Raw genomic sequence first — 21,391 nt, 5'->3', positions numbered from 1 at the left:
GGTTGGCTGGTTGACTGGCAGAAGCGCGGGTGAGGGATCCGGCCGTAGTGCAGGCAGCAGAGCCGGTGAGGGAACCGGCCGCATCACAAGCAGCACAGCCAGTGGAGAAACCAGTGGTATCACTGGCAGAAGGGTTAAGGAAGGAGCCGAGGCGGAAGGGCCAGGCTGGCGACCCCAGTAGGCTGTACATTGAGCCGAAGACCTTTACGGCCGGCCGGCAAATTGGGAGCAAGAGAGCGGCAGGCCAAGGACACCGTGGAAGCCAAAAAGAGGTAGAGCTTCAGGTGGCAAGTGGCTGGGGTGTAGGGGAGGACGGAGCCCCGAGAGTACCTGCCGAGAAACGTGCTGGGCTGCCCCAAGGGAGGACCCCCCACTGAAGTTCCATCCAAAGTCATGGCAGGAGAGTTAAGGGGTCCCCCTGACGTCAGCAGGGGTAACCTCTGGGGCTCACCCGTAAGCCCAGGGCACACGAGATCTTGGGCCTGGGCAAAAGCGGCATGGGAACACCTATTAGAGCGGAGGCGGGCACACAGTGTTCTGTTTAATTAGTAAGGAGTGTGAGACATTTCAGTATATAAGTTAAGAAGCCATGATGTTGCAGGATTGGGGTGTGGTCAATAATACACTCTTGATTATGTTGCTGGAAATGGGATTTCTCTGATGAATTCTAGTAGGTTACAAACTTCTTTTATGAAAAATAAAATTGATCAATTGAGAGCTATTTTATGTGGTTTTCTTCCTCTTGAATGTTATCTAATGCATATTAGGGTATTGCATAGATAGCTACTTGCTTGGAAATTAGTTGTATTATTTTTTAAAGCAAAACAACTCTATCAAAATGTCAAAACTGATTCCATGTAGAAAGACAGATTTATAATTAATTGCAGCATTTGCAGGCAATGTTTTGTACAGGGAATAATGCATATTCAATACTAGTTTAATTGTTTATTTAAAATAGCTTAATGAGCTCTGCAAAAGGAGGAAAACACTGAATAATGCAAACTTGATTGAAAAAGAATGCTTTGATAATATTTTTTCATTGACTGTCAACAACCTCTGACTAATATGCTACATCTGATTGCCTTTTTAAATAAAGGTAGTGACACAGCTTTTCCAAGATCTGTCCACCCACTGGCAATAAGTAGCAACTTCTTCCCTAAAATAGCAATGCCATTGATACATGCAGACACATTTATCATGACAGCTAATGCAAGGTTAACTTGAACTTTGATGGGAAATTAATCTATTTAAATGTTCATACAATAGCCTGCTATATGGTGTGGGAGATATACCTTAAGGTTTTTTAGCTTGCAAGTCAAATGAGGGAGAAGACCCTATTAATTCAGTATCATTATTACATAGTGTGTAGCAGGTCAATGCAGAAATTATTTTCTCTATATATCTCTGTTCCTCTGGTTTGTTTTTACAAGCCAGCAGGTATGAATACCATTTAGTTCTTTTTTATGTGCAACTCTTTTGGGGTTAGGCGTCAGTAAAAGAAAAGCTTGTGCCAACCACGGCTTGCTGTAAGCTAGGTACATTCATACTCCAAGGAGAGAATGAGAAGGGCAGGGAAGTAATCTTGACACCAAGATGGAAGGTGATAATCTGAGCAAAAGTTGTGTTGGCTGGGGGTTCTTGCTGTTATTTGACAAGAAGGAAGTATCACATTCTTCTCATACTGAACAAGGAATTTTACTTGAGTAAGGGAAACACTTTCCTCTTAATCTCCCTCTTTCTGCATACCTTTTGCCTAGAACTCTCTCTAGTCTCTAGTAAAACAGGTTCTTTATCAACAGAGTTTTTTTTACTTTATTTTTATCAAAACAAACAAAAACTCCAAAACCAATTTGGGGAGTTTATTTTTGGATAAAAGTAGAACTTTTCTTTCAAAAAGGAAATTCCTTTTTTCCACAAAAAGTTTCATTTAGTTAAAAACCCCATTATCTTTTGAAAAACAGTTTTGATGGACAATTTCTGACAATGTAGTTTCTGGCTCTAATGCTTGAGGAAGAATACTGAAAGCCTGATACTGATGTAACTAAAGCCTCAGAAACCAGAAAGCAATTAGGAACTATCTGAAGTGTATTATTAACCCCCCCACCCCCCACCAACCCCCACCCCCTAATAAAAAAAGCCCTGTAATTTTTCTTAAACCAATACTATAATATTGGGATAATATTGGGACTGATTCATGAGGATTTGGGTGGCAATCATGAAATATCCATTCTTACATTATATAGTCCCTCAACTGGTACTGCATTCAAGTTTACATTGAAATCTTTGCAAATTGCTCTGTGTGTTTGTTGGCAAAGGGCAGGATTTGTTTGCAACAGGCTACTTGCCCTTGGAAGGCCACCCAGAGAGGTAGTGTTGGCCGCACAAGATTCTTGCATTGTGATTTTCTTCCACTTATGGGTCTATAGTTGGCTATCACAACCAATAAAGAGGAACTGCTGGCTGGAGACGGAGTGGATTTGACATGCATAACATACAAGTTAGGTATTCTCTTAACAGCCTATAGCACAGGCTTGTTATAGAGCTTTCAAAGGAGATTAAAATTGTTCTTTGATTAAAAGACCTCTATGGAAATATCTTCCACCTCTCCACCATCACAGGGAATACTGGCTGGAGTACCTGCACCAAAATACAAACATACTATACTACTTCCCTTTGCTCGTTGAAGGAAATCTACATCAATTTACATTAGTGGTAAAAAAAAAAAAAGGTATTCCCCCTTTATGGGTTCATGTTCTATATAATTTATGACTCAAATTTGCACCCCCACTTCTGTTAAAAAACATACTTATGTTATAGTGTAAATAAATTAATACAGTAAGACATTGGAGACTTAAAGAATTAAGAAAAGGAAATGAATAAAGAAATATGTTGAATGAAACACCATCAACACTTAGGTATAATGGCTTTAAATATAGCTGTTGAGGACCAAACTTTTGTGAATTTTGTAGTAATAGACTATCAGGTCTCAGAAAAAAGACCTTCTCCCCTCCTTTTTGAATATTTTATACCTATGCTTATACCCAACTGAATATAAATAGCTAAAGAAGCTACCAAATAAGACATCTTCCTCAATAGCTATCTATCTCTAGAGGTCTTTCATATGATGTTCTGAAATAAAGGATAGCACAGCTCTTATTAGTCTGGGTAGAGGGAACTGATAAATAAATATATAGCTAGGAATAGGATTCCTCTAGTGAGGTAGATTAAAGGTGACTAATCCTTGGGGAGATTGAGGGATAAGGTTACTCTGCAGAGAAAACATATAGCAAGCAGAATTCTTTGTAACAAGACAATGTCCTGATGAATTTATGTTAGATGAAGCTTGTCCTTGAAAACAATAGAGGAAACAATGAGAGAATCAAGCAGGAATTGTTTCTGGACCTATTGTATGAGAATAGTGTTATTTCTGTACAGAACACTGCAGGAAAGCAGGCAAATTGTTAACCCTCAACTCAGCATATAAGAAACACAACAAGATTTCAAGGGTTTCATAAAGTTGTGTTTAGTGGTAGGATAAAGGACATGTATATACAATAAGGTTAAACTTTTACTTATGGAAAGGTGTTACATTTGTGTTGGGAGAAATGCCTTTTACATGGCACAAAAAGTGTGCAGCTATTCAAGGGGCATTTTTTGCAGAACAGTATTGGCTGTTCCTTAAAAATTAGTGCGGTTCCTACCAGGAAGATGTGTCTTCTCCTGCACCAGTTTGAATGGGTGTGCACTTCTACCCCTTCTGCAGATTGAGGCTTCCCCAGTTTGTGAAACATTCAGGGGAAGGGGCATCTCCCCATGGCTTGGCTTGCCCCAGTCTGGGACCAGGATGAGTCAAACTGCCAGTGGCCAGTTCTTCCTTTCACTTCCACAGACCAAGGTCACTCTGGTCTGGGAAGGGGAAGGGGCATATCCTTTCCTTGGCCCTCCATATCTTCCATAAACTGGGGTCACCCTTATCTGTAGAAGGTGTGGGAGGCATTTCCCTATGAGAACTCTGCCCTTGGTTGCCAGCAAGGGTGAAGGGTTGGCTGCCGGGTGGAACACCTATGTGCTCATTCTCTTGTTACAATTCCAGTGCTGTGAATTTCTCAGAAATTTGGAATTGAACACTGTGGCAGTGCACCTTTTGATGCCTGCCACTTCAAGGGCTTAAGCAGGTGGCAGGCCCAATCAGGTGCTCACATGGCACCCAGGAAGCTGCCTGATTGGTGGAGGGCTGGGCAGCCTGTGTGTAAGACCAGGCCCTGAGAGCAGAGCTGGCCAGTTGCAACTGGGGAGCTGAAGGATGAACATTACTTGGCCTGAGTACTACTGCTCCCAGAAGAGCCAGAGGTTAGGGTAGGAACTATGGGGATGGGGATGGAGGAAGTTGCTGGTCCTGGGTAAGACCTGAAACTACACCCTGTTGGATGCTGGATGCTGTGGTAGGGCTGTCTGTAGTGGGGTAGTCTCCAGGAAATGCCACACCTGTGCCTCCACAGTGAAAGGTGAGGATGGGGTGCCCTATAGCCTCAGCCCCCACGACCTGGTGGGTTACCCCATAGAGGGGACAGGTTTGGGGTCCAGACACATTGACACACACCTGAGGCCTGAGTGGGCTGTAGGTCGAGTTTGGGATGCCTGAGGCCAGAGAAGGCCAGGGGCTGGAATTAGCCTAGAGTATGGGGTGGTAGGCCTGATGCCCCATTGTAGATTAGGGCCTGAATTGGGCAGCCTGAAGGTCTGAGAGGGATCAGGGCCAAGTGAGGGAGAGAGGAATCTTGAAGGGCTATATGGAGTAGGGCCAAGGGGGCCTGAAGGGCCATACAGAGTAGGGCAATGTGACTGAGGCTCAAGAATGGGGCAGAGCAAATGTGGCCCTATTGGGGGTAGTATGAAAGAGGCCCAGCACAAGGGCAGAGTTTGGCCCTGGAAAGGGCTATGTGAGTCAACTGTTTGGATGCCATCTGTGAGGCATGGGACATGGTGCAGGGGTGGTTCAGAGTGCTGCATTATGCCCTTGGCATCAGGGCATTAAATGGGCAGCCTCCCACCTAGGTACAGCTATTCAATTCCAACAAAAGTGTGGCAGGCGAGTCAGGTGTATGGACTGCCCCAGACAGGTGGGCAGGCCAGTGATTGGACTGGCCTCGAGATGGCCCCCCTGTGACAAATACCTCTCCCTAACCATAGTTTTCTATGTGAAATCTGATCTTAAATATAGCTGAAAATTTTGTACCTACACAGAATGCAGAGTCCCACTGTCTTCAGTGGGCTGCATCTGAGCAAGGGATCCAACCATAGATAATGGAATGAATGACTTGGGCCTTTATAGGTAAATCTGTTTGGCTGGAATCTTCTTTCTCTGTCCTTTCCAGAGAATGGAAAGCAGAAAAATTCAAAATAATATAGACCAGTATGAGAGTATCAAATCATTTAGTAGCAGGAGTGATAAAGAGGCTGGACATTATAACTTGGTTTGTGTAACTTGAAAATGGAGATTGCACTTAAATTCAGTGAAAACTATCCCTGCTTGACTGGAAGAAGGATTCAGAGAAAGGTGAAACAAATCATCCTAATCAGAATGCAGTCCCTGAGCAAAGCATATGTCAATATTCTCTGAATGAAAACAGTGAACAGGCATGCAGTGTGTAGAAAGAATTACAGCATTTCAAAATCTTAATGCACACACAGAGAGAGAGAGAGAGAGAGAGAGAAAGGGAAAATCCTGTTTTCTTTTAAAGGTGAACTGTCAGGTCAATATAAAACCCAAGTATAAATCTATTTTTAAGAGTGTTTGCAAAACTGATCAAAATGAATCCTAGACCAAATTTTGAAAACTTTACATTATTTTTATTGGACTGTATTCTTTCAGTTTAGTGGGTCAAATTCTAGCCTGATATGTGTTAATCAATGTGAGGAGTAATGATGTGGAACTGGAACCAGGCCCACTGTGTTTGGAAATTCGAAGCAGATAGAATTTTAGATGTATGGACAATTATGCTGGTTATATATTATGGTTTCATCCACTTCCCAGAATTCATTTTTGCTATTGATTGTATTAGTATGTTCAGCCCATTTATGCTGTCCAAATATATTTTTTTTCTTCATAGTATTTGTTTTCATATTTGTCAACACCTATTTGTGCATCAGTCTTTGAACTGCTGACCAGCTGCCTTCCTTCTAGGTAACATCATCTTTTGTGTATATTCTAGTGGTTGTCTTTGGTATACAAAGGCACTTGGTTACTTTATTTAGATATCTAACCTGGGATCAGATTGAGCCTTCAAGATCAGCCCTTTGCAAAGGTAGATTATGGCTATACTGCTGTAGAAGGAACACTGAGTAACAATTCCTTTCTTGCTCCTCCCTTGCTCCCAGGAAAAATAATGATTGTAGCTCTTCCTGTGTCAGTTTTAGGGACTGAAGTCAAAACCTCACTCGTTCTTTCTCTCTCCAGCTCCTTTCGGACACCTGCTTAGTTGGGGAAGGGAATTCTGGCACAATGATGAGAGATGTACTAACAGGGTCATATGTGGAGCATAGGAAGGCTCTTTCTGTTTTTCTGAAGGTCTCTGGATTAGAGAGCAGAGGGGTATAAGTATTCTGACAGCTAACCCTTCATTGGTATCTGAGGATGTTAGTGGCCTGTGGGTCAAAAGAGAGCAGCAACAGGGATGAAATTAAGCTACTGCTACTGGAGGGCAAGCAAAGTAAATAAAGAGGGTTTACTAGATTTTAGGGTAGATGGGCAGTGCTGTTAGCATTAAGAAGAAATATCCAAACCTTCATAGACCAATGGTTCCTGGTCTGGCGTGCCATGGATTCTACTCACACATTTTACATAGCTCTTGTCAATGTAATGAGAAGCTGCCCTGGAAACAGGGTGCACTAAAAAATCTCATAAAACCAACCAAACAGAAAAACAGTTGCTATTGCAGATGTGAGAGTTTATGAGATTTACATAGGGTCTCATTAAGCACTGAAATTTTTGGCTGCTACTCTGTACCAGCCTGCAGAAATTCCTGCACCACTGTTTTTAAAGTTGCACGACTTCAGGCACTGTCACAGAGCTTGTTATCTTTTGAAACATAGAATTTTACCTTGGGAAGGACAAAAACCAAACTTCTTCATACTCCTGAAATGGTCTGCATTTCATATTTCTACAAATTTTTCCAGTTTTAAAGAACATCACTTCTCTATCAACAGCTTTTGAATGCAACAGCTTCAATAAACAGGGCCCAAGATAAATGAAGAATCATAAAAGGCTGTTTTTTCCCCCTTTGCATGGGTTAAGAAGTTGGGGGGGGAGGGGCATGTACTGTTATTTGAGCTTGCTGACTTGAAACACAGCTGTACCTTGAAGGAGAAGAAACTCTTGGGGTGGTAGGGCCTGCCACAGACTGTTTTCCTTGAGTGTGCTTTAGAAACCAAAAGATGTCATGTAGTGACATGGTGGATAAAGTGCATTTGGGTAGATTTCTAAAAGCTGCAGGAGCTATTTTACTTTTCCTTTGGCAGGCTCAGGAGAGTTTTCTCAAATTCAGGGAGGTGGTGAAATTGCCTTCAAATGTCAAGTGCCAGGTGACAGTTCACTGCAAGGTCTTTTTTTATTAAGCAAACATAGGAGTCTTTACTCCTGTAGGTCATTCCCTATTTATGACAGCTGTGTGAAAGATGGAAATTTGTTTCCCAAAGGATTTTAATCTTTGGCTTTGTTTTGAATTAGTACAAAACAACAACATTTCAAAATTCTTCACAAATACATTTTTTTCCATATCGATTGACCTAATATGCTTTTAAAAAACTTTTAATGTTATATTTTATGTTCTATTGTAATCTATAAAATGAAATTAAAATGTTTCAAAATGAAAAAAAAAATGAAATATTTCATTCCAGTATTGTATAAACATCCCACTTCAATATTCTTGGACTCATCTTCTTCCAGCTCATCTCCAAAACAAATTTTCAGTGAAAACTACATGAATTCATCTAGTATTTTGATGTTGTCAGAACTGAATTTTCCAATGATAGAAGGCTTTACTGAAGTTTTTCTGGTTGGCTGTATTGCTTATGTTTATTGTACAGGTACTCCTCACTTAATATTGTCCTGGTTAATGTTGTTTTGTTATTACATCGCTGATCTATTAGAGAACATACACGTTTGAAGTCACGCGATGTTTGGTTATAACGTTGTTTGGCTGCCGCCTGCTAGTAGGTAACTACTGTGACATAATTGGATTTGCTTAACATTGTTTTTCTTAAAGTTGCATTTTTCAAGAACGTAACTACGACGTTAAGTGAGTAGCTGCATAAAAAAAAGTCTGCAAATCCGTCTGCAAATTCTGCCATTTATATATTGTATTAATATTTATTTTCTTTTGCAGGATGCTTTTGAGATACTGGCTGAAAATTGTGAGTTCAGAGAAAACAGACTAGGTTGTTTGGAATTCTTGAGAGCAGCTTCTGTGCTGAAATTCCTTCCATTTCCTATAGTAAAAATGAAGAATATAGAAGGACTGCCTTGCATGGGAGACAAAGTCAAATGTGTCATTGAGGTAACATTAGCGATCTCTGTGCTAGATGCTTCTTTTACATTTTTTAGAAATATCAATGAGAGAGACTGAGTTGATGTGCGTATGTGAAGACCAGTATGTATGTCTCCTGTAATAAGGTATAGGCAGAAGGTAGGGCAGGAGGGCACCTTAGCCCATAAATAGACATTGCATTTGCCGCAGGATTCTACAGATGTACAAATGTTTTGTTCTACTTCAAATCTGTCTGCAGTATGCCATATAAAGTTCGCTGAGACTTTTCCTGAGACGAGGCTGTGTGCGCATCTGTAGAGTTATTGCAGGCCATGCCAGAGGCAAGCCAGCCAGGCTGTGCTCTCCCTCGCCATCTACTGGCAGAGGAACAGCAGTGACAGGTGAAGTTTATAAATGGCTCAAGTCGTTTATTAACCTCAACTTTACAACTTTCACTGCTGAGATGCACCCGTTTTGATCTGGGCCAAACCCTGGGAAAAGCAGGCCTGTCTCAAATGTTTATAGCCTTTGAGACTTAGCTAGTTTAGGGAGGCATGAGCTTTCATAGGCAAACACCTACTTTGTTGGATCTAGCAATGGTTTTAGGCTATGAAATATTTTACTACCATAGACTCAGTAACTTCTGGAAAGTTTTACAATAATTTGAATTTAAATCTATGATTAATATGACATGCCACAAAACTTCCCAAATGAATTAAGGTGGTCCAGGAATTTTTGTTATCATTATTATTGATACTAATGATAAAAAATGCATATGTCATTTTAAAAAACCCACTCTCTCTAATTTGGATGTAACAGACTTCTCTGGCAATATTGGTTAGCTTAGCCTGATGTGATTTAACACAGAAGATGGTCTCATGCTTCAAGGCTTTTGCTGGTCACCTGTTAGCCAGGGATTTTTCCCCTCTTATGATTGTGGCTGGCTTCTGGGGCTGCTTTTTTCTGGCCACGGTTAAGGCTCACATTTTTGTCTGGGGTGTTACTACATTCCTGTCAATACTTTAAGACCTTTGAGGTTACTGACAAGAGGGTCTTGCTGTCACGATGCTGATCCCCAAATTTGGGGCCAGGAAGGGATTTTCCCCTGAGGTCAAACTGTCAAGGACTGTGGGGACTTTTGCCTTTTTCTGTAGTGTGGAATATGGTCCTTTTTGCAATACTCTTGTCTGGTAGCTTTTACCTGTGGCATGTTGTAGGGTGTTCTTCATGTTTCTGTGTTTTGCCTTGTAGTTCTTTGTGAAAGTTTGAAATGGCCATTTTGGGCAATACTTGGGTAAATGATTGCTTGTAAATGCAGAGGACCGCATATTTTGACCAAGGAAGCCCCTTTGAGTCCTATGTTCCCAGGTCCTATCCCTGTGGAAATGCTATTTTAGCAAAACCCATAAACAGTTTAGTAATGTGATGATATATTTTGACTTACTTCTAGTTGTACATGATTCTTTCATATAGGTGAAGGACAAACTGTACATTCTTGCTGAAATCCCTCTTCTTTTGGATTCATAATAAGTTTGGCTCTTTCAGCACCTTGCAGACATTTAGCATCGCAGTAGACATTTGAGCAGAATGACTTACTTGTGTGGAGAAGTTACTCTTGTGATTCACTTGACTCCCCCTTCCTTTTTCCTTTCTTTCAGAAGTTGACAATATAACCTCTACAGTGCGCTTAGTCCCTACTGACCTAGAGACTGGGAGTTTGAGTATAACTCCAGGCAATAGAAAGGAGAAAGATTGGAAGGACTGTATACAGAGCAAAAATATACCCACTGCTACTATAACTCTTTCTTTTTTAAAATGAATACGTTTAATCAAATACAGAATAATGACATATGCAGTCTACTCTGCATAATGAAACAACTGCTTTCCAATTGATGATTTATTTACTAGGAATAATGGCCTTAAGTTGATTGAGAGTAGGTTCAGGCTGGACATCAGGAAGCACTACTTCACAGTCAGGGCAGTTAGGAGCTGGTACCAACTTCCAAGGGAAGTGGTGCTTGCCCCTACCCTGGGGGTCTTCAAAAGGAGGCTGGATAACTGAGGACCTCAGATAGCCGAGGTCATTGGACCCCAGCATTCTTTCCTGCCCATGGCAGGGGGTCGGACTTGATGATCTGCTCAGGCCTTCTGACCCTACCAACTATGATGAGTAATTTCTTGATTACAGACCCATTTCTTTATAATGTGAAATATTTTGGATGGTTCAAACCTTTACACCTTTCCTGAATTAGTGAGATTTTTTTACTTGAATAAATATTGCAGGATTTGTTTGCAAATAAATAAAACTATTTTGTTCACCAAAAATGCTCTGTTTGTGCATGTGTGCGTGTGCATGTTTGGGATATGAGTGTTCACCTGCTGATATGACTTCCTACTGTACTATTGGAATATTAAATTAAAGATAAATTAATTTAAAATCTTTATTCTAAAAGTACTCTATTCTTCTCCATACAGGAAATACTAGAAGAAGGAGAGAGTTGTCAAGCTAAAGAAATATTAAATGATGAACGATACAAATCATTCAAAGTAAGTATATCCTCTTCGTAATTTTGTCATAGTAGCTATAATATTTGTTTGATCACTCTTCACTGAATCGTGCCATGTACATTATTGTAAAGGGGCATCCCAAGTATTAAATTATCAATATTAAGGAAAGAGTAACTTAGTAAAAAAGAAGCTGCATAGTAGAAAGAGATTTGTTCTGAAATCAGCTATCTTTCTAATTAATGTGATACATATGTAATTGGTATTGAACTTAAATTAAGGAGTAATTTTCTCCTGAAAAACAATGTAACATATACTCTTTTCTGGCTTAGGTTTAACCCAATATTATTCTGCTTCATTAGTCATGATTGTCACAACCAAGTCTTATTCTGATCTTGGAAAAATGTCAGGCTGAGGATGATGACTAAGAGCTATCTTTAATTCTGGTGAAATGTGCCTCCCAGGAAAAAGGAGGGGAAGGATGGAGGGATAATTTTGTCAGCAGGCATTTTCTAGTTTCACAAGCAAAGTGACAGTTCTGCTTGGGATACAGCACAGCACAGAATCAGATGGGGTGGTAGAGGAGTTCCCACCTACTAAACTTTCAGTGCTTCTTCCACCACAGGAACTCTCAGTTTTTTCAGTGTTTTATTGCTGACAAAATTTGATATGGTGCATGTGTATTCATGCATAACCTTCTCTCTTGCATATAGTGCAAATAAGGAAACCTAGTTTCTTTTTTGCTAGCAATTGCCTATGCTTCTTGCTACGGATAAACTCAAATGCAAACACAAGCTTTATTTTAATTAAGAGAACATTATAAAGACAAAGACAAAGCAGATAATCTATAATTTTGAGACTAGTACTGGTTATTAATGTTACGGGTAAAACTCTTATTGCACATAATCAGAAAAAGGTGATGAGAAAGCCTGGATTATGGAAAACAAGAGAATCTAAAAGGCTGAGATTGTTTAATTTAGGAAATAAATAAGAGGGAATGATCTTTATCTATAGAAAAGATCTTCTGTTTTCATAATACACAAATAAATGGGCATTCAGTGACAGTTGCTGAGATCAAGAATATAGCAGGAGTCAAAACTGGAGTGGATATATATATATATATGTGTGTGTGTGTTTACATACGTGTATACACACATACACACCATTTTGATTTTTTTTATATATAGTTTAAACAAATATATATAAACAAAATATATACATAATGCATGTGTGTGTGTAAAAACAAAATCTGGGGTCCAGAGTTGTCATAATTTATCATGATAAAAATTTAGGATAAGGTATTAGGGTATTTCAGGCTTTGGGGGTTAAAACAAACTTTTTAGAGACCAGAATAAAACATTATATAGGGAATGGATTACCTCACATTTGCCTATCATGGGGTTCTTGCATCTTCCTGTGATGCATCTGTTATTGGCCACTGTCAGAGACAGGATACTGGGCTAGGTGGACCTTAGGGCTGATCTAGTTGGGCAATTGCTAAGCTGTTGTGACCAAACTTGCGTCTCCTTCAGATTTAAGTTCATGCTTTAGACATTTTCAGTAATATCTTCCTAAAATAACATTATAATGAACATTCTGTGATCATTACATCAGTGCTGTTAAATGTGCATTTTGTTACATGCAAAAAACCGATGGTAATTCAATACACTGCACTGTTAAAAATCATACACAGTTAGCAAATGTCACGAACAATGGGTATATCTCACACTTCACAATATAAATGGTGATTACCCAGTGAGATACACACGTAAGGACAACTCTGACCATAAATAGTTACAAGTAACTCTCACTGATCTGACAGGGTGCTACAAAGAAATGAAAATAGTGACTGGCTTTTAATATAGAACATGAAGAATAAGAACTCTTTTATACGTATGTGAATATGGACACCCAGAAACTGATGGGCATTCAGTTCAGACCCTTCTGAAAATCCTGCCCTATGGAAATTTGTAGACAATTGGTTATAGTTCCTTTTAAAATTATATTTCATTGGAGGCCATAAGTTTTCAGGTTTATGTAAACCTTAACTTGCCTAGATACCAATGTGATAGGCACCTTAGAAATATCTTACATGGAAAATGTCAGAGCATAACAACAGCTAAGCATAAGACAGTAGAAGCGTGGGCTGCTTTGCAAATGTCTATATCCATACTGCTCCAACAGTGTATCAGTCCTACTCTACAGTAGTGCTGTAATTTTAATGGGAGCTTCTGTTGCATGCAGACTATCATGTTGAATAGTTCCCAGCTGTGTGGCAGTTTTGTAATACACAGAAATGTTTACTGAGAAAAAGGATGAGGCTACAAAAATTTGGTGAAACTCTGATTCTGAATTTGTATGACTAATGCCAGAATTTTAAACTAGGTCTCTAGAAGTTAACTGCATGAGCCCAATAGGCTTCTTAGCCTGGTAGGATTTTTTTTTATTGTAAGCAAACCAAGCATTATATAAATATGAGTTTTTTAATGTTACCAAATTGCAGCAACTTTGAATATATGAATGACAACAAACATTTGGAGAATAATTTTTCTCATTACTGAGACTGTAAAAAGTGAGTCAATATACAGTGACTTTTACCACCAGAAATCCAGCAGTAACAATAAATACAGTATCAGGAATGGGGTATCTATTACACAAAAAAACCTTAGGTAGTGAATTTTGTGCATCTAACTTCACTGAGCGCTAAAGAATTGCAGTTTATAGTGAATAAAAAGTTAATTTTGTTTTTTTCAAATGACAGTAGCTTAGAGTCCATTTTCTATAGATCTCTAACCATTACACAGAGTTAATAAAGTTTCTTGCAATTGTTCTGGAACCAATAATGGCCCTTTTAGAAAATGCAGAGCTAGCAAAAACATTAAAAGATAAGAATCTAAATGATTTTTTAAAATAAGATTAAAAATAATTATATTCTCTCATAAACACCCATGCTTCAGACAAAGTAATTTCATCCATTATATACACAAAATCTAGTGTAATTCCTATTTAATATTATCCAAGATTTTCATCCTTCTTTATTCTTTATCTTAATTACTTCCAAAGAATTAATCTCATTAGAAAAACACAGGATACAGCTAGTATGGTCTAAATTCAAAGGCTGCAGATCCAATAGAAAGGCACAATTATATGTGGCTTGTACAGCTATTCATCAAAACCCTATGAATGTGCAGTGCAACTGTTGAGAGATACAGTATTGACAAAATGAGTATAAAGAACACATTTTGGGAGAGCAAGGAGGTTTTCTTCTCCACTTTTCATGTCACTATCCACCTGAGATATTGATCCACTGAACACTGCTTACATCTTTGACATATCTGCTTTGATTTGTTTCTTGGAACAAACTTGGTATTCAAAATTATCTTTGAATGAATGGAAGCAAAACATACTAAAATCCCAATGCCAGTGACTCGGGGTTTTTGTTTTTGGTGAATAGTAATTTCATCAAGAAATATGATGCTGGATATTTGAGATCTGTTTGTGAAGTTGACCAGATTGTGCTGAATAGCTTTAGCTGAAAAAAACATTGGGGATCTAAATTCACAAAAGTGCCGGTGCTGAAGATATCTTTTTTTATCTGATAGCTCAGGGGTTAGAAAGTTCACCCAGAAGAGGGGTTCAGTTCCCTTTGCTGCCTGACAGGATTTAAATACATATACCCTAGCTGCCAGCAGGCTTTGGAGCCACCTGGATTCCAGTCTGTCCTGGAGGAGCATCTAATTATTTATACAAAGAGTTGGCCCTTTCCAAAGAGTTAATGTCCCCTTTGAAAGAGGAAGGAATTGAACTTATTCCCCACAACCTGGGTGAGTGACCTAACCCCTGGGCAATCAGATAAGAGGGACACCCCCTTCTGTTTTGGCAGTTCTGGGAATCTAGCCCTTTACTTTTCTTATGATTGTCTAAAATGAAACTATTTACTTTGGATTGAAAGACTTTTTTTTTAGTTTTTGCTTTGATCAGAGGGGAAAACATAAATTTTGGTTTGGACCAAATTGAATTTGTTTCAGGTTTTTTGGCAGCCAGCCACTCTGAAAAACCACTTATTCATTCAGAATTAGTGGGTGTATCTAAATGAGATACTTACTGCCGAGTTGCCTGATTAGCTCGGCAGTAAAGTGTCACTGTCTACATGAGCTGTGTTATTAGGCCAGAGTAAACTAATTAACTCTGCCATAGGATAGTACTGCCCAACACAAGTACTATTCTACAGCGGCTTATTTACTCTGCTGCAGCACACGTGTAGACAGTGATGAGGGTTGGCCGGGGCACAAGGGTGCTACAGCGTGGAGCAGCCTGCCAGTTAGCCTTGTATTGTAGCACCCTTGTGCCCCAGCCAGCCCCTCCCCAGCACATTCTGCTGGGCAGAAGCAGCCCTGGGCTGGCAGACTGACCCCCTGGTCCCTTTGCCAGCCTGGGCTGCGCCATCCTGGCTCAGCCTTCTGTGGTCCCTGGCACTTGTGTAAATGCTGAGCCTGGGAGCAATAAACTGTGTGAACTGAGCTGGAGTTTATTGCATCAGATTAATTTATACGTAGATGCACCAAGTGGCTAGTTTCATTTTACGTACAGATTGATAGGCCTTACCCAGGAGTGAATGATGCAAATATTAATGTTTTTATAAATGAAGCAACCAAATCCTAAAATGAGATTCTCCTATTCAACTTTCACACCATTATTATTTATGAATGTAGGTGTCTTTGAGCAATCAGAGAGATAACCATCTGCTTTGTAATTAGTGAGGACAGTAGAAAAACCTAGGAGTAGAAAGCAACGTATTAAATGGCAGCACTACTACACAGATAAAAGAAGAAGGCAGGTCATGAATGAAAGTGAATGTGACTTAAAATCTGGTGTTTCACCTGAAATTGCAAAGCTAAGCAGTCTAGCTTGTGTTAGTAGTTTACCTTGATTCTCTCTCCTGACACTGACCTTGCTGAGTAGTAATTGTAATAATTTATATCACATACAACTTTTAATAATTCATTCCCCTTTTGTTCTTTTTCAAAAATCCATATTGTTTTTTAATCCCATGGATTAATATTTCTATAGTAACTTTATTCTGGGAATTCCCAAAAAAGATATTGCGTGATTGAGAGGTCATACATGGCACACAGTGGTCACATAAGGTGTAAAAAAATCCTGTGCTTTACTGGAAGAAGCAGCGTGGTAGTTTAGCCTGGCTCCACAGCCTCTGTATAGACTGGATGTTTCAGTGGGGCATTCTCCTCCTTATCTAACATCCAGCTCAAAACCACCAAAGACATTTCCTTTTGTGCAAAGATTTTTTCTGCTGCCAAAGTTGTGACCTAATCAGTGAAATGTGGGGACATATGGATGCAATTCTGTTTTGATGTGAATGGAGAAGAAAATTTAATAATTAAAACAACATAACAACAACTTTTTAGCTGTAACAATAGCTAGTGGAGCTCATTAGAAATTTTCAGACAAAAACATTTAATTGGGGAATGCTGTTCTGAGCTTCAAGTAATTTGTTTGAAGTTTGAGCTATGATGTAGCCCACCTTGTGCATCTGTTATATAACTGGGGACCTTGGAGGTCCAGGGCCCTCCATGATTGACTTACCCTGGAACTGGAGACCTTGGGAACCCACCACCACCTAGTCGATGCCATTTGACATTCCTACCAAGTTTATTGCTCTTACAACATCAGTTTCACTCAGGACATGTATAAACGTTCAGTTTCGTCTGGGAGAGTCGCTGTTCTCTCAGTAAAAACCACAAGTGTACAGATGTTTAGAATTTCTTTCCAAGAGCGAAAATGGCTACTCCAGGAGAAAAATAACCTGGGAGCAACCAGGGTTAAATTTTTCCTGAGTCTGTCCTGAGAGAGCAAATACCTGTACAAATCTCCTTCTGAGAGAAGCCACAGAAAAGTCTTCCAGCATTCCAGGGTGATTTCCCCCACTCCTTCCCCCTCCCCCCATGCTCTGGGAGACAGTGTCACTCAAGATGGATTCAAGTGCTCTAGCTGAGCAAAGAGCAGAAAATGTCCCTTTCACAATTCCCACATGTTGCTGCAGGGAGACACTGGCAGACAGTGAGCAGTCTGGGTCAGCCAATTGGAGCTTCCCTATATATTGCTGCCATTTGTCTCCAAGCACAATGAGAGAGTCTGGAGAGCATACTGAGATGTGAGATGTGTGCACAGGAGTCCCTTGTTTATGTAGTATCAGCACTGCTAGTTCTCTGCTCTTCAGAGGCTCAGCAGTCAAATGTCTGTTCAGGAGTGTCCAGGAAAGGGTTCCCGCCCCACCCCCTGAGGAGAAATTTCCCAGACTATTTCAATGTGTGTACCCCACCTGAGTGTCTGCAGATCCCAGTGAGCTTCCAGGTTGCAGAAAATTTGAACTGAAAATGAACTGTAACCTAATAAGAAATTTCCCATTAAGCAGAAACCCCGAATTTCACTGAGTTGTAATTTTATTAACTAAAGGGTAATGATCATAGCTCTGTCTTCCCAAGACCTGGGTGTATGGGTGTGATAAAAAACCTTTCTGTAGCAACAGGAGAGCCTGAATGACCCAACTTCCCCTCCCTCTGCACCTGTACCAATTTAAGCCTAAATATATTAGGGGGAGATAATACTATCTCTCCTATCCCAATAAAAGAGCAGCTTAGAGTTAGAGGCGCACCAGAGGTACAGCTTGATATAATCCCAGGTTTATCACCTGGGACCATCATTGGCTATGATTAGTCGGGTAGGAAGACCCAGGTATCATTGTAGGGACCATCCCTACCAAATCTTTCCTAGTGTGCCATTACATTTGTGTGTAGGGTGAGAGGATTAATGAGGACAGCAGCACGGAATTAGACACAGGCCCAATATAATCTGGCAGATAGCATATACTGGCACCTTCACTAGAAAAGATGTTTGTGAGAAAGATGTATGCAGAGAGAAAAGATAAGCAGCAGTACTGTCTTAGGCCAGGAAGACTTATCTTTAAGCAGGGTCATGGCAAACAACTGCTCTATTCTCAAACACAATACAATTTAGCAAATGTAAAAGCTACTGCCCTTACTCATGTGAAATCTATATTTCAAATAAGGCTAACCAGTAGTGAGAAGTGTAAGAAGGCCTGCAGGATTGTCAGTCTGTATTTATAACAGTTGAAAAAACCCCCACCCTCTGTATTTTCATTTGAAATTGAATTGAATTTTGAAAAATAATTAATCAGAATCAGGTCCAAATTTATATTTTGTAAGTTACTTTTTAAAATATAGAGCCACTGTTTTTATTTACATACCCTCCGTATCCAGAATTCCATTGACATCTGTTTCCATCCATGTAGATTTTAAAGATCCAGACTATTCTCACTGATCCTATCTCCTGGGAGTGGAGTAGCATCAAAGTTCAAGTGTACAAGCAAAGGCTTGCAGTTCAAAAATGGAAACAAATTAGGTCTAAATAGACTAAGTAGAAAACTTTGGGTCATTTTTTTTCTCCTTCATACTATGAAGTCGTTGTGGTAGTTTGGAAGAATAGCTTTTTTCTGCCTATCAATTCAAGTCAGATTGCTGACCTCTGGCATCTCAGCGTGTTTTGCAGGAAGTGTGGTAGCACTTGGCTCATGCTGGGCTGCTCTGGCTGAGTACCCAGCAGACCCTGCCCCTGGGCTTTCCCAGTGCTAAGGAATCACAGCCCTGCCTCCTGCCTCCAGCCACCTGTCAGCTGCAGCAGGCAGCAAGAAGTGAGGCATCTGTGTTCCCTGCATGAGCCCTGGGACCTGGGCACCCACATCTCAGAGTCATGCCCTCACACCCCCAACACCTTGTCATGTAGCACCCTACAACATACATGCAGACCCCAACACTGAGCCCCAGATAACCCCTGAACTCAAGCACAGCCCTGAAGACACTGACCCTGGCACCCCCAGGGACCCCCATGCCTCTACACTTGGGCACAGCCCCATGGACCCTGACCTTGGCATCTGCACACCACATCTCAGAGGCCAAAGGCAGGCACCCTGTGACCTGGACCCCAGCATAGACAGCCCCTCTCCTGAACAGGGTGGCAGGGGGCAGAACATCAGGACTAGGTCTGCACAGAAATGATCCTGGGCATGGGGTATTGCCACCATTATGGGGGCACCTGCTAGAAGCCCCTGGAAAGTTTGAGGTCATGGGAGTGGCCTGTTCAGTGGAGCCCCAGTCACTGTGGAGCAGGGACCACACCCAGCTGGAGTGAGAGGGAGAGCCATGTGCTGGGATCCACACCCACATACAACCACCCTTCCTTCCTTCCTTACATCTCCTCACAGCCAGACCTTCACCCACTCACAGACACTCAGACCCCATGGGTACCAGCATAAACCATGGAAGAACCCATCCCATCCTTCTCCAGTTCCCAACTGTGGTCACACAACTGAAGCCATGGGGAGATGAAGGATCTCATTGCCCCCTGGGTGAGCAGGAGACCCAGGACCAGCTCTGCCAGAGAGCAGCATAACAAGGGTGTGTTCAAACACATTGTCCAACAGATGTAAGTATAGAGCCATGATGAGGACTGGGTGCAGGGCTGGACCAAAGATTAAATGGATGAAGATTCAGTACAAGTGTGTGCATAACACCAATAAAAAATTCGGAGCCAAAAGGCAGAGCATACCCTTCTCTGAGGAGCTGTCCCACTTCTTCAGCATGGACAGGGCCATCACCACCTCACATATGTACAGCACGACTGGGGAGCTTGAGGAGTCACTGGCAGGAACATCACTGGAGGAGGAGGTACAGGGAGGTCCTAGGATGAAAGTACAATCAGGTGCCTGGGAGCAGGTCCCTGGGGTCCGTGAGGTGCAAGGTATGTTAATGGGGGTGGTCCCCAAGGTCTCTGGCCTGTTGGTGCTGGTCCCCAGTTCATCACAGGATCTCAGAGTGAAGGTCCACCTGCAGCTAGACCTGAGTCCCCCTCACATTTTCTCAGGCACTGTTGAATGCACAGACCACAATGTGCAGGACCATGGGGAAAGCTCCAATGCCATGGTCATCAGGACCCTGGGCCCCAAACCTATGCCCATTGCCCTCCTCCTTGTGGGAGCACCCCCATTGGTTCTTGACCCTGCAGACCGTGGCCACACATCCAGCCCCCAGGACACTGTTTCTGACAATACTGTCACAAATGTTCTGCTTCCACTCCTCCAATGGCTTCTCGCTGCCCCCTTTTCACACACACAGAGCACTCCCAAAACTCCACTGACTACCAGTGCAGCAACCACACATGGAGCGCCACTCAGCACTCACGCCTAGCCTCCCCTTAGTTCTGGTGAATACTTTGGAACTAAGCAAGGATGCCCTTCTGCCCAGGACATTATGGCTCTACCCCACTCCACATGACTGTGATGGAGGCCTAGGCACTGGCAAAAATTCAAAGTTGCTGGAGAGAAGTGGGGGGAGGGAAGCGGGTGGGCTATGCCCACAACCAGTGTGGTGGGGAGGTAACAGCATGATGATGCTCTGCATGCTGTGCCACCTCTGTCCAGGATTTGTGGAAAACCTCCTCCTTGGTTTCACAGATCTTGTGGGGGATGCATCTAGCAATGATGAATTTCGGCAGATTCTCCTCTTCCACCTTGAGGCATGTGGTGAGATCCTCCCAGCATGCCTTGAGGTGGCCAAAGGAGAAATCACCAGTCATGCAGCACTTGCTCAGAAAGTAGCTGAAATGCTCCTTTAGGCAGTCCAGCTGCCCCCAGTAGGGCTTCGTGAGCCAAGGCAGGATGGGTTAAGCCAGGTCCCCAATCATGAAGGAAAGGTCGATGACAGTACCAAAGATGAAACTGGGGACAACAGAAAAATAGCTCTTGTGGATGTATGGCATCACTGTGGGCCTGAGGAGTCACTGGCAGGAAATTCATTGCAGGAGGAAGCACAGGTTGCCTTTGGGTGGGCAGAGGATGGGGATGTGGTACTGGCCATGGCCCTCCTGCAGTTGGGGAAGCCCATGCAGTGGAAGCTGGTGACCACCTCCTGTGGATTGTTGCGGTGGATGAAGCAGTTGGCCAGGACATTCTAGATGACCAGCGCACCTCTTGGATGGCCTTTCTGGTTGTGGATTATGCATGCTGAACTGGTTGGTGATGTAGCACTGAGGTTCCCAACCTTTTAATGCTGAGGACCATCATAAAACTGTGGACTGGAAGTGGCCATGGGCCAGCAAACTGTGAATTGGCAGCCAACCTTTTTTTATACTCAGTATAAAAAAGGATTGGCTGCCGGTCCGCAGTATGCCAGTTACTTCCAGTCTGTGGTTTGCTGGTCTGGGGTTTCCAGTCTGTGCTCACTTCCAGTCTGGCAGCCAACCCTTCATGGCCCAGTACTGAGCCATGG

The 21,391-nt window shown here is 41.7% G+C and overlaps 1 protein-coding gene across 1 annotated transcript in view; it reads left to right on the top strand.

Moving 5' to 3' along the window:
- Nucleotides 1–21,391, top strand: part of DNTT (DNA nucleotidylexotransferase) — a 258,267-nt gene that overhangs the window by 72,768 nt on the left and 164,108 nt on the right. The window contains exons 4-5 of the mRNA XM_025213283.1: nucleotides 8,385–8,555; nucleotides 11,001–11,072. Coding sequence (XP_025069068.1) covers nucleotides 8,385–8,555; nucleotides 11,001–11,072 — 243 coding nt within the window. The remainder of the gene's footprint in view (nucleotides 1–8,384; nucleotides 8,556–11,000; nucleotides 11,073–21,391) is intronic.

This window comes from Alligator sinensis, unplaced genomic scaffold (genome assembly GCF_000455745.1).
Source record: "Alligator sinensis unplaced genomic scaffold, ASM45574v1 scaffold472_1, whole genome shotgun sequence".
In the NCBI taxonomy this organism is placed as follows: Eukaryota; Metazoa; Chordata; order Crocodylia; family Alligatoridae; genus Alligator; species Alligator sinensis.
Note: the sequence above shows the minus strand (reverse complement) of the source record. Positions and strands in the feature narration are given on the sequence as shown.